Consider the following 13,430-nt stretch of genomic DNA (forward strand, 5'->3'; position numbering starts at 1 on the left):
ACAGGCCCCAGTCTTCTTCAAGGCCAGAACCTCGTGAGAAGGCTGAGCAGGGGACCTCTTCTCCATCCCGTCAGGCGTTCGGACTTGAGGGGCCGAAGCACCTTCCTGGGAACTTTGCTTGGTACTCAAGTGCCAGCAGGAAGAGCCGAGACACCTTCATGTCTGGGCTCTTTCTCTCGTCCTGTGACCGTGTCGGTATGGAGAGAGGTCTCTCCAATACCAGTCCGGGGTGCCCAAGTCTCCTTAGAGACCCGGGTACTCAGCGCAGTTGCAAATGAGTGGCCGACACAGTGCCAGCCTTAGAAGCAGACTTCATCGGCACAGCAATGGGTGTGCAAACCGAGGCCTGCACGCCCTCAGCTCCTGAAACGAGTGACCCGGGGGTCAACGAATCGGTTCCCTGGCCCACAGGCCAGGAAGAGCCAACGAGAGATCCCACTGCCTTCCCTGTGGAAGGAGGCAGCCCCTTAGAAATCCCAGGGCGAGACTTTTTTAGTGGGGGAGGGAGAGACAGCCTTCTTCTTCCTTGGCCGACGAGCCTTGGAAGAAGAAGTGGAAGAGACAGCAGACGATGACGACAACGAAGATGATGAAGGCGACCACACCTTCCGATACCTCTTCTTCGACTTCTTCGTCATCATCTTCAGGACGGTGGTCAGGTCCGCCAACCAGGAGGGAGCAGCAGAAGATGCAGGAGCAGCCAGGGGGGCCAGGGAAGCAGGAGCAACCTGGGCAGCGGAGACGTCAACAATCGGACCAGCGGTGACCGGGGCAGGCGGAGCAGCACGGGGGCCAGGGAAGCCAGGAGTCGAGACATGAGTGGTCGGCATGGGCAGAGCAGGAACAGGAGCCAAGCTAAGCTGAGAGCCAGGTAAGCCAGGAGCTGGGACCAGAGCGGGGTACAAGCATAGGTCTGCAACAGCAGGAACCGTGATGAAGGGCACTGATGAGGTTACAATACTGGAGGGGCCTGGCAGGGATTGCGGGGACAGGAAGCCAGGTGGCAGTGGCACAGCATAGTGAGAGGCAGGTGCAGCTGTTGCCTGGGTACCCAGGTGCGAGGCGACAGTCACTGGCATCTTAGCAAAGGAAGCCATGGTGACTGTAGACATAGTGGCAGTAGCCACGGTGTGGGTGACCAATGGAGGATCAGACAGATGGGAAAGCAGGCCCTCCAATGAAGGGACGCTGGGAAGACCCAGCTGATGCCAAGTTGAAGTAAGGTCTGGAGCCTGCCGACCGGGAGAAGTCTCTACCGCCAAACCTGAAGACAAGGTTGGATCAAAGAAGGGAGTCTCTACTTGCTCCAGGGGAAAAGATTCCCCACCGAAGCGAGGAGAGGCCCCCGAGAGGATGTCCTGATCATCCGCTCTCCCACGGCCTTCCACACCCGACAAAGTGAGTTAAGACGACGACGGGGATTCCTCACTCGAAGGGGAGGCAGCAAGAAGGGGAAGCTTGCCGGGAGGGAGAAATGATCGCGATGGGTCAGCACCAAGGGAGTCATCAGGGGCATATAACCCTCAGATGACGCCTTGGCGGGCTTCCTCCGGTACTGTCTCCTTCCCTCAATTTCACCCACTGCTCGGAAGACCAGAAACAACACTCAGAACACGGTGAACTATGTAAACACACACGCCTCCTGCAAGAAGAGCAAAGGGCTTGTGGGTCCATGTCAATACTAGATCGAAAGCTATTACACTTCTTACCGCCCACCCAAGGGCACACCTGCTGGGGGAAGGCGGGCTTACGAGGTTTATCAAAGGCTTTCATACTAACAAACAACAAGAAAAAGATCCCACCAGGGAAAATCAGCTCGACAGAAGTCAGGGCAGAGAGCAAAGAAACACGTCCACACCCGACGACAGCCGAAAGCAAATTGGAATGTTTACATCATGGCAGGCGAAACTCCCGCCACCCGGATGGTAGTTAACTGCCCAACCACCTTGTTCGAAAGTTCAACGGCCATTTCCAACTTCGCTGAAAATAATTCCTGATGTTAAGGACTGACGGTTTGTATATCGTGTCGGAACAAACAAAATCTGAAGAACTACTCTCCCATGATCCTCCATATCACTTCTGAGTTTCCTTACTCAAGGGTGCAGTTGAGCACACTTTCCTCATTTATTTAATTGGCTTGCTCTTACTGTAATTGTTTAATAATATTTACTGTCCATTTAACGTTAATTCTTTATGCTTCATTGCACCCATTTTCTTTTCATACTATGATCAAATAATTTAGTGGAAGCCTGACAGGCAATTTCACAGGCTTTGGACAATTAGGTACATGATGAATATGATATTTTAATGATAAAATAAAGTTTGTTCATACTTACCTGGTAGATATATATATAGCTGTATTCTCTGATAGTCCGACAGAATTTCAAAACTTACGACACACGCAGTGGGAGATCAGGTGGTTAGTACCCATTCCCGCCACTGGGAGGCGGGTATCAGGAACCATTCCATTTTCTATTCAGATTTTCTAGTGCCACTGTCTCCTGAGGGAGGTGGGCGGGCACTATGAATATATATATCTGCCAGGTAAGTATGAACAAACTTTATTTTATCATTAAAATATCATTTTGTTCATGAGACTTACCTGTCAGATATATATATAGCTGAATACCACCATTGGAGGTGGGTACAGACAGAATAGGATTTGGAAACATAATACATGTAGGTGATTGACACCTTGGTTCTTTACCTGTTAGCATAGCTGACTTCGTGATTACTGTCACCCAAGTCCGCTTCTGCTTTACTAGAGTCTCCAGCAAGGTAGTGACCTGTATAGCTGTTGAGTTCTAGATGATCTGTAAACGGGGGCGTGACCACGATGTGACTAGACCATATTGACCATACAATGAGGGCAAACGAAGAAAAAACCACCACCTGACCAAGCCTAACTAAGTTAGGATAGCAAAACTAAAGCTAAAGAGTGGGAAGTCCGCCTCTGGCAGTCGACCCAACAACCATAAAAAACACTTCCTAACCATTTTCTATAGGATAGGATGAGTGTCACTCCCTGCCCCCAGGATTGTATCTGCGGAAACGTATGGTCCTAGCGAGAAGCAGTTCTCATATGTCGTCTTCACATCTCTCAGGTAGTGTGAAGCGAACACAGAGTTGCTACGCCAAAATGTGGCACCCAGAATGTTACTGAGTGTCATATTCTTCTGAAAAGCCACTGAAGTTGCCACCGCCCTCACCTCGTGAGCGTTGACTTTCAGAAGTTTAAAATCAGTGTCTTGACAGCATAAATGGGCTTCTTTAATCGTGTTCCTCAGGAAGAATGCCAGTGCATTTTTCGACATAGGTAAGTCCGGTCTCTTCACTGAACGCCATAGATTGTCCGAGGGGCCTTGACTTTCCTTTGTTTTGTCCAAGTAGACCTTGAGAGCCCTGACTCTCTCTGGCTCTTGACCCAGAATCTCAGCCATACCCTTAATTTCGAAGCTCTTGGGCCAAGGGTTAGACTGGTCTCCATCCTCCTGACTGCTTCGGGACCAGGAACAACCTGTTGTAAAAGCCCGGGGATTGTAAATCTGAGACCTGTTCCACAGCTCTCTTCTCGAGCATTTGCTCGAGCAGGTCGAAAAATAGAATCTGCTGCTTCTCCTGCTGATAGGATGGCGACAGATCCTTGGGAGGTGCACAACGGAGGTAAGACGAGGAATGGGATCTTGTATCCCATAATTTCGATGACTTCCGAGGACCAGTTGTCCGGCCCTCTCTCTCTCCAGGCTCTTGCAAAGAAAGAAGCCTGGCTCCAACCGGTGTCTGGAGGTCCACAGAGTCACTTCTTGCCCCTAGGTTTTGAAGGGGCTCTACACTCTGGAGAGACCTCTTCCTCGAGAGGGACGATCTTGAAGAAGCTCCTCAGAAAAAGGGCTTCTGTATTTTGGAAGCCTGCCCAGGGAAGAAGTCAAAAGGGACTGCTGGACTTTCTAGAAGACTGGGCCAGGAGGTCTTGAGTAGCCTTCTCTTGCAAAGTTGCTGGCAGTATCCTTGACTAAGGACTGGGGAAAAGATGGCTAGACATCTGGCTAACAGCAACTCTGCCCTCTGAGAAGGAGAGACCGACTCAGACAGTGAAGTTGCAGTATAAGGACCTCTTCTTTAAAAGCCCAGACAGAAGTGGGCAGCCAGCTCTTGGAGCCATCTGACCGCCTTGTCCATGCAAGTTGGGACGCTGAACAAATCTCCCAGACTAATGGAGTCAGGGCTATGAGCCTGCAAGTCCAGGACTCCCAGGCACCAGTCCAGAAAGTTGAAAACTTCCAATGTTCTGAAGAGACATTTCAGATGGTGATCAGTCTCAGACAACGTCCCAGGACAGAAAGCTGGCCGAAAGGAGAGACCTTCTAGGAGCGTCCACAAGGCTGGCGAAGTCCCCTTGGGAAGAGGAAGGAACTCTCCAACCAACATCCTCTCCCGTCTCGTCCACAAGTCCCGCTTTCCCACTCAATCTTGACGGAGGCAGGGAAAGAAGTCTTGCACTGGGCCTTCCTGGAGTCCATCCACTCCTGAACCTTCTTAAAGGCTCTCTTCGTGAGAGGGAGACATGGCCATTTTTACAAAACCTGAAGTCTTTTGCGATTTAGACGAGGTTAACTGCGAAGGAGGAGGGCGAGGAGCAGAAGGTTGAAACTTGTCCCCAAACAAGTCCTTCAGCAAACGTGTCATGACCTGGTAATCGGAAGAAGCTGATGAAGTCGAGGACTGCTCCTCAACTGCAGGTTCCGATGCACTTGACAGCTCTCCTTCTTCAATGGGAGCAACCGAAGAGACTGGAGAAACCCAGGAGGTCTAAGCCCTTGCAGACCAACTGCGCAAAGGGACTTCTGCTTGGAAGAAGTCCAGAGGGGTCGCGAAAATCTCGGCAAGAGCGTCTTGACGGCGTCTTGGCGAGTCCTGACGGCGTCCCAATGAGGTCGAGCAGCAAGGGGGCGTCTTGCCGAGCAGCATGAGAGCGTCATGCTTAGCAGCATGAGAAGCGTCATGGCGAGAAACAAGTGGGCGTCATAACGAGGGGCGCCAAGCCTAGCAGCATGGAGAGCGTCAGAAAGAGGGACTTCATCCGATCCCTGCTGAGACCAGTAAAGCGCTGAGCCAAAGGACTTCTAGAGGGCGGCGAAGCATGAGAAGAAGACGAACTTAGCGGAGAAGGAGAAGGGGACGGTTTGGACCTCTTGATCGGCAGTCGGGAATCCTTCCGACGACGAGACGCATCCAGTCTCCTTTTGGGCCATTAACGAAGCCAACTGCCTCTGCATGTCTAGCAGAAGCTTTCGAGTAGGAGAAGTCTCCTCCTCAGGAGAAGGGCTGATCCTGTGAGAAGATGAGGGCGAGGGCGAATTCTTCCTTCTCACAGGGAAGCAACTCTCTTCCTGGAGCGGCGGGCGCCAAAAAGCGTCATCGTCCGATGACGTCCTGGTCCTCTTCTGCGGTGGGAGGGTGTCAAAACTCTCCGGAGAAGAGCTCGAAGAGCGTCACGGGAAAAGGGACTGCAAGCGTCCCCTTCTTTGAAGCTTCTCTTCAAAGGGCGAGAGTCCTTCGAGAGTTCCATTAAGACCCTGGGAGGAAGATTCGGGGGACGAGAAGCAATCGGAGGATTCGTGCCCGTGCACAATCCCTTGGCAGCCTGGGAAGCGTCAACAGGACCTGCCTGCGAAAGGGACGCCAGATCGGTGGGGGGTCCGCGTAACCCTCTTGCGGCTTTCGACTTGCCCACTCCCTGAGTCCTGGGAGTCCGGCAGAGGTCCAGGCCTAGAGGCATGGGACGGCCGATCTGACGCCCCCTCCACAACACTAGGGACAGACACTATCACTGCACTTCACAGCACTTTGAAGAGTGAGCATTTTAGCTTCAGGTTACAAATGGAAGACATAATAACCGCCAGGGCATCTCCTTCCGCAGACAACCCTGGGGCACAGGGGCAACACCACAGGGTTAGGAAAAGCTACGTCTGGGGGAGGTTAGCAGGTGAAAAACACTACCCTGACTCCTACTCATTGAAACACTTCTGGAGGAAGACCTCCTGATTCTATCCCGCTCTAACTTCCTCACTAAGAATCATAAGTCCTCCAACTAGCATCAGGCAAAGACTCACACTCCTTGCATCGATCATTAAACAAACAAACATGCCCCCTACACCCTGAGCATACAGTGTGAGGATCTACCGAAATTTTCGGTAGCCTCACCTTACAGTCTTGCACACAGCAAACTCTATAACTAGAAGAACTAGATTCAGACATCTTAATCCAAGCAAAAAAAACAAACCCAAATCCAAAACAGTCCACAATTGCGTATGCTAGCCACAAGTCCAAGTCAAAAACCAAAAGTCAAACAAATACTTAAGTGACAACCAAGTTTATCGAAATCCAAGACGGAGGTACTGGAAAACAGGTGTTGACAGTACAGGCGACAGAGAAAATCTGAATAGAAAATGGGAATGGTTCTGATACCCGCCTCCCAATTTTGCGGAATGGGTACTAACCACCTGATCTCCCACTGCGTGTGTCGTAAGTTTTGAAATTCTGTCGGACTATCAGAGAATACAGCTATATATATATCTGACAGGTAAGTCTCATGAACAAAATGACATTTCAAGGGAAAAGCTCAAAAATTCTAGTCACCATTGATAAGCTTATGACTGTCCCATTGATACAAATTACACACTTATACTATAGCTCCACAGTGTGACAAAAAGATCAAATGTTTAATGCTAGTATCTTTATACTGATATAAAAATATGCAACTATTATTATAGCATTAGTACTCAAAATTAGCAAATATTTGTATTAAAGCATAAAGACCACTAACACAAGCACCATATCAACTGCGTTGTTGTTGTTGTTGTGGTTCCCCAGATTCTGTTGTCAGGAAACCTGCCCCGTTTGATAGGACAAACGCCAACTGGATCTGACCATAACTGTGGTAGTGTGGATGTTGTGTTGTTGTCTAATGCTTATGAGTTAGGGCAATCTACTAAGAGATGTGTAATTGTGTGGGGACTAACTTGGCAGAGTGGACTTAAAAAGTCTGTTTTGGGTGTTGTCATAGTTTGGGGTGTTTGTAGGTGTTTAGTGATTGGTGATGACCACAACAGAAGTTGAGTCAGGTGTATTTCAAATCAATCTTGAGACAGTAATGCATGGCAATGTTGGGTTGGGGTGCCTAAGTATTTTGTTGTTGGAAGGTTATTAAGTGCTTGTCTGGTGAAAGGTGAGTATGGATGTGCTTTTTGTTTTGTGTGATGTTTGTGGGTGGTGGTATAGAATTCAAGATATTTGTATCTTGTCTGTGAATAAGAGGCTCATTTGCCTGTGTGTTGGAGGGTGGTCCTTTGAAGGTAATAGCATGGGCTGTTTGTGTTGTTTATGACAGATGCCAAGAATTGTGTGCCTCTCATGTCTAAGTGTTGCCTGATGGTGAGAATCTTGGTTTACCACAACCTTCTAAGTGTTCTATTGGTGTGGATTGTGTACTGCCAAGGATGATTCTAAGAGCTGTGTTTTGTATTATTTGTAGTTTGTTTAGTTTGTGTGTTGGATATGGCAGGATGCCAGGCTGGGCTAATAGTTTATTATGGAGCGGATGTATTGTTTGTATACTGTGATGAGTTCTTTTTTGTTGTCCAAATGTTGTGCCTGTTAGTGATCTTAGTGCATTTAGTCTAGGTCTGCATTTCTTGATGATGTTACTGACATGTGGAGCAAATGACATTGAAGTGTTGTATGTGAAAGCTAGGATTTTTCTTTTTTTCATGAATGTGTGGAATTGTGGTGTTGTTCAGCGTTGCTGTGGGTCTGTACTGATGTTCTTTGTTGTGACTAGTGAGTAGTGTACTTGTGGATTTTGTTGGTGCCACCTGTAATCTGTTTTTGTGAGCCAGTTTTCAAGTTGTGTTATGTAAGTCTAACAACTTACTGTGGGGCATACGTTTTTGTCTGCATGTATTGATATGATTGTTAGATCGTCTGCATATGAGGAGATGTATATGTTGTTAGGTGGTGTTGGTATGTCATGCATGAATAGGTTAAAATCATTTTGGATTTTACAAGCCTTGTGGGACAGGGGCAAAACAGTTAACAAAGTTTCTGATTTTGGATGACTCGCCATTGTAGTGTACAAATGCTTGTCTGTCTGTTAAGTAATTGACGAGCCAGCGTTTGGTGTTGTTGTGTAGTGTGGTGTTGTAAACTTTGTTGATGAGAAGTGGTCTAGAGATGGCGTCAAAGGCTTTACTTATGTCTATTGTGATTAGCAGTGTTCTTTGTGGTGGGCGTCTGGAGTTAATGCCATCTTGTATTTTTGTGTGAGGTTGGTGAGTAGTGTTGTTGTGGAGTGGTGTGGTCTTAGCCAAAAAGTGGGTGACAGTGGTACGGTGTGGTTACGTAAGATGAGGAGTGTTCTACTACTTTTGATGGTGTGCAGAGTAAAGTTATAGGTCTGTATGAAGCTGCTTGTGTAGGTGTTTTGTTTGGTTTTTTTAGAAGTGCTATTATTTTCCCCAGTTTCCAAATGTGTGGTATAATGCAGTGTGCGTATGAATAGTTGGCTATGTTTGTCAGTGTTTGTGTGCCATGGGGACCTAGATGTTTTAAGTGAATGTTTGAAATGTTATCGATGCCCATGGCTGCAGAGTTTTTAAGTTGTTTAATGATTCTAGCAGTGTCTTCTGTTGTGGCTAGTATTACTGTGTAATCTAATGGGAACTGTTGTTTGCATCTGTAGATGTGTCTGTCTTCTTTTATTTGTGTAGGTGGCTGATTTTTGCTGTAGTGGTTTCTTAAGATGTTGGCTTGTTGTTTGCGTGAAGGGATCTTGTCAGATGTGGTGACTGAGGCGTGACTTTGAGTGTTCCACTGTTTGAATTGATGAGACTGTTGATAGTTTTTGTGTAGTTTGGATGGGTTGGTTCTGTAGTCTAGTGTACCTTGAAAAGTTTGCCAGTTCTCTGTCTGTTTTTGAGTTAATTTGGTGTTTATTTCTGTGTTTAAATCATGTATGCAATTTGTTGTGTTTTTGTGTGTGGGGTTGGTGTATTTCTTAAATTGTTTCATTCTGGCAAAGTCTGTTTGTGTCAGGCGTGAACTAGGTTGTAGTGTTTTCTGTTGCCTTTAGGAACGTTTCTTTTGTCTGCATTGTTTATTATGTCGTTGAATTGTATTGTTGTATTGTTTAGTGTCTGTGATGATGTTATGTGTGTGTGGTTTAGCTCCCGGAAATGAGCCTCAGAACAAGTACTCATCCCAGGCAGTTGGCTTATAGTTAGGGATGGTGTGTCTTGTATGTGAAAGAAAGTGTCATGTGTGGTTCAGAGTGTTATTAAAATAGGAAGGTGGTCTGATGATAGGTCTGTTTGTGTTTTCCATGTGATTGATGGTGCTATGTTGGGTGAGCAAAATGTTATGTCTGGGAAGTGAGACTAAAAAGTCACAAAAGTGTGGTATGTGTGTGTGCATATCTGTGTTGTTTAGTATGTATAGCTGGTCTAATTGTGTTGAGATATCTGTGCCTCTTTGTGTGATGTCTTGGTGGGCGTACCAGTCTGTGTGTTTGGCATTGAAATCTCCTCCCAGAAGTATATCTGGGAGGGTATTCAACGCCTGCAGTCTAATTGTGAAGTTTGCTGGTAAACCCGGTGAATATTCTGGAGGGATGTATGTGTTGATGATTGTGATTTGTTTATTGTGCCCTATTTTGATATTAAATGCTTGTAGTTCTGTGTGTCTGTCTACTTGTGTTAGTGTTCTGATGTGCTGCGTTTTTTCAATGTAGGATATGTTATGGTGTATGTATGTGATGAGGCCTCCACCATCACCATGTTGTCTGTCTTGTCTGATGGCTAACAATTTGGTATGTTGGGTGTTTTTATGTGTGTGTTTCAGTTTTGTTTCTTGAATGATGGCTATGTGGATCTTTTGTTTGTGCATGAAATGTTTTAGTTCAATGTGTTTGTTGCAAATGCCGTCAATGTTTAATTGTAAGATGTTTATGTTTGATGATTATGTCTAAGTGTGTGAGTACGTGTATTTAGTGGTGCATTTCTGTGGGCGTTAGGTGAGTGTGTGCTATGGGGTGTTGGGGTTTGTGGGGATGTTTGATTTGTAGGAATGGGTGATGGTGTTCTGGGATTGTAGGAAAGTGTGGTAGCTGGCTGTTAGTAAAGCACAGCTACCCAGAGTACACAAAAAAACCAACTTCGGCCCTTTATAACTCTGGAAATATTCAACCGACCGGGATGAAACTCTGGCTTTAGAGGTTTCCCATGAATAAGAAGACCAAACTACCACATGAAAATAAGCAAATAAATCAATCACTGAATCAGATTGTAAAGCACACAAAAGATATTACTTACCAGAAGAGATGACCACACATGGATATAACAGCATCCTTTGCTGTGTCTAGACAGATATTACATTCAAAGTTTGAGTTATCTGTTGTGTCTTCCCCTCCCTCTGCACCACCTGAGGCATTGTTACTACTCTCGCTTCGGCTGTCATTACTGCTGCTCGGTCCAGCTGTCGCCATGTCTTGAGAAATATTCACTTCCCTTTAAATTACTCTTAAGATGTACCCCTGCCCCTGTTAGAAAGAATATGCAAAATGTAGCATGCCTTGTAACTTATTACTATCTATCAATACAGCAGTATCATTGCTCTATTCCAAAGTTATATAACCAAATGAATTAGATACAGCATCTCTAGATTTGTACATTGTTCTAAACAAGAGGTAATGACCAGAGTTCAAGACATTGGATATCTATGTGGGAAGGGCTAAAACATAAAAGGTTCTTGAATGTGTAATACCAATGCTATGTAAAAAGTTAATGAATCTTTAACACCAATTCTATAGAGATAGAATATACAATTTAGGCCGAAGGCCAAGTGCTGGGACCTATGAGATCCTTCAGCGCTGAAAGGAAACTTAAGAGTAAGAGGTTTGCAAGATGTAATGGGGGGGGGGAAACCTTGCAGCTGTACTATGAAACAATTGTTAGAAGAGGGTGGAAAGTAAGATGGAAAAATGAATATGAATTGAGTTACAGTAAAAGGAATGAGAGGGATTGCAGCTAGGGGTTGAAGGGACACTGCAAAGAACCTTCAGTAATGCCTAAAGTAAACCGCGTGAGGTGCACTGACAGCACTACCCCCTCTATGGAGAACATCCATTCTATAAACAAGACGACACAAAACAACCCATTAAGAAAAATATCCATTAAGAAAAATCAGTCACCACTGTACATCACATACTCGCTGCATAAAACACTGTATATATTCTGCCAATCACAAACCTCTTCACAACGTGTCAAAAATCACAGTCCAGTAATCCTTCGCTTATCTGTGCTTCCCATATCTACATCATGTCTATGCAAATGGTTAGATAACTGCACTGCATAGCAAATGTCAAATAAGCACACACACACACAGTGCAGATAAATGTGCAGAGCAAAAAATCTCCAGTCAGCCAGGCACACTAACTGAACATTATACATATGTTGATTGGCTCAGTAAGACTCATGAGCAAACTGGCTTAATGATGAGTACGGGATGAGGAGGAAAAAGATAATCTAGAGAGTCTAGTGGCAGAGAGAAATGAAATACTGAATTGGCCTGTCACGTAACTTGCCTTGGCAGGCAACTCTTCTAGGAGAAGTACACTCCAAAATCAAACCAGCAGGTAGAAGGGACCCATTAGCCTTGGTAGGCAACCATTCTAAGTTTACTCTTTGACTAAGGACTGTGCCATAGCCATTGCAATATGGCCTTCAGTGGTCCTTGGTTCTAGTTCCCTTACTTGAGGGTACTATCAGGCATTATTCTTCTCTTCTGTTCACTTTCCTGTTTTTTCAAGAATTGTGTAAGACAGGCTGATAAGAAAGCAAAAGTTGCTTGGTGAACTAAGAAAGCAAAAGTTGCTTGGTGAACTATCTGGGAAACCCCTTCTTAACATAATCTTTGCTTTCTAGGGTATTTATATAATTCCTAAATCCATCCTGACTGTCCTTCCCCCCTCCCCCCCAATTATTTTAGCAAACCTGGCAGGTTTCTTATCTGCCTTACAAGGTGTGCCGGCTCCACCTTGTCAATAGCTTCCAGCACTTTTTTCAATAATGGTCAGATTTATTTATACTTTAAATAAAATGTCAAAAATGTAAATACTGTTGTTCATTTTATTATTGTTTATTGTTCTATTGATTTTTACTATGCTCATATTGTTATAAGTCTATTTATTAGTTTTGCTACTAATTTCATATTGATAATTTTAGTTCTTTCAGGAGACAATGAGCTGAACCCTGGGCTTGTTACTCATTACTGCAAGAAAAACTGCAAAGTACTTTACTTAAATATTTGAGGCTTAAGGTAAAGTTTTCTTGATCTCCAGAGTTGTGCCTATAACTACAATTTGATGTTTTTATCTGACACTTGTAATTAGTAACAAGTAAAAGGTCGAGTTTTTAATCCCAGGGTTTGATAGCCCTGACTTTCTTTATCATTATAACATCCCACATGAGCAAGGTATGGCTATGTAAGTCCAGATGACCTATTTATCCTCAGAAAAACTTGGAAAGTAGTTGCCATGAAGCTCTTTGTTTAAAGATTTTCAGTAACTTCTACAATGTTTATGTATTTGCTGTTTACCGCATTCCAAATACAGCATAGCAAATTTTCTTGGTAATTTGTATTTTTCCTATCATACAAACCTAAAGGTCTCTATATAGAGATTTAGCTCGCAAATGCGAGCTGGAACAGCTGTTTAACTTTCACACAGGGTCATTAACTACCAACGGTAGGAGGAAGCCCTGCTCACTCATCTGTCTGCACTTCACTTTGCCTTTCACCCCAAGTATCAGAATGAAGGGGGGCTCAGGTGGGCCATAAATGTAAAGACCTTCAGGTCTGTATGTTAGGAAAAATGATATTTTAATGATAAAATAAAGTTTGTTCATACTTACCTGGCAGATATATATATAGCTGTATTCTCCGAAGTCCGACAGAATTTCAAAACTCACGGCACACGCAGTGTGGAGATCAGGTGGTTAGTACCCATTCCCGCCGCTGGGAGGCGGGTATCAGGAACCATTCCCATTTTCTATTCAGATTTTCTAGTGCCACTGTCTCTGAGGGAGGTGGGTGGGCACTATGATTATATATATCTGCCAGGTAAGTATGAACAAACTTTATTTTATCATTAAAATATCATTTTGTTCATGAGACTTACCTGTCAGATATATATATAGCTGAATCCCACCATTGGAGGTGGGAAGAGACAGAATAGGATTTAGGAAACAAATAAATGTAGGTGATTGACGCCTTGGTTCCTTACCTGTTAGCATAGCTGACTTCGTGAGGTTACTGTCACCCAAGCCTGCTTCTGCTTTACCAGAGTCTCCAGCAAGGTAGTGACCTATAAAGCTGGT

At 45.0% G+C, this 13,430-nt stretch overlaps 1 protein-coding gene across 8 annotated transcripts in view; it reads right to left on the minus strand.

Annotated features, from left to right (window-relative positions):
- LOC136831342 (E3 ubiquitin-protein ligase RNF185-like) overlaps window positions 1-13,430 on the minus strand; it is a 137,428-nt gene that overhangs the window by 100,674 nt on the left and 23,324 nt on the right. For all 8 annotated transcript variants that reach the window (XM_067091643.1, XM_067091639.1, XM_067091638.1 and 5 more), the window contains exon 2: window positions 10,368-10,594. In XM_067091643.1, coding sequence (XP_066947744.1) covers window positions 10,368-10,540 — 173 coding nt within the window. In that variant the 5' untranslated portion in view covers window positions 10,541-10,594. The remainder of the gene's footprint in view (window positions 1-10,367; window positions 10,595-13,430) is intronic.

Source organism: Macrobrachium rosenbergii, chromosome 48 (assembly GCF_040412425.1).
Source record: "Macrobrachium rosenbergii isolate ZJJX-2024 chromosome 48, ASM4041242v1, whole genome shotgun sequence".
NCBI classification, from domain to species: domain Eukaryota; kingdom Metazoa; phylum Arthropoda; class Malacostraca; order Decapoda; family Palaemonidae; genus Macrobrachium; species Macrobrachium rosenbergii.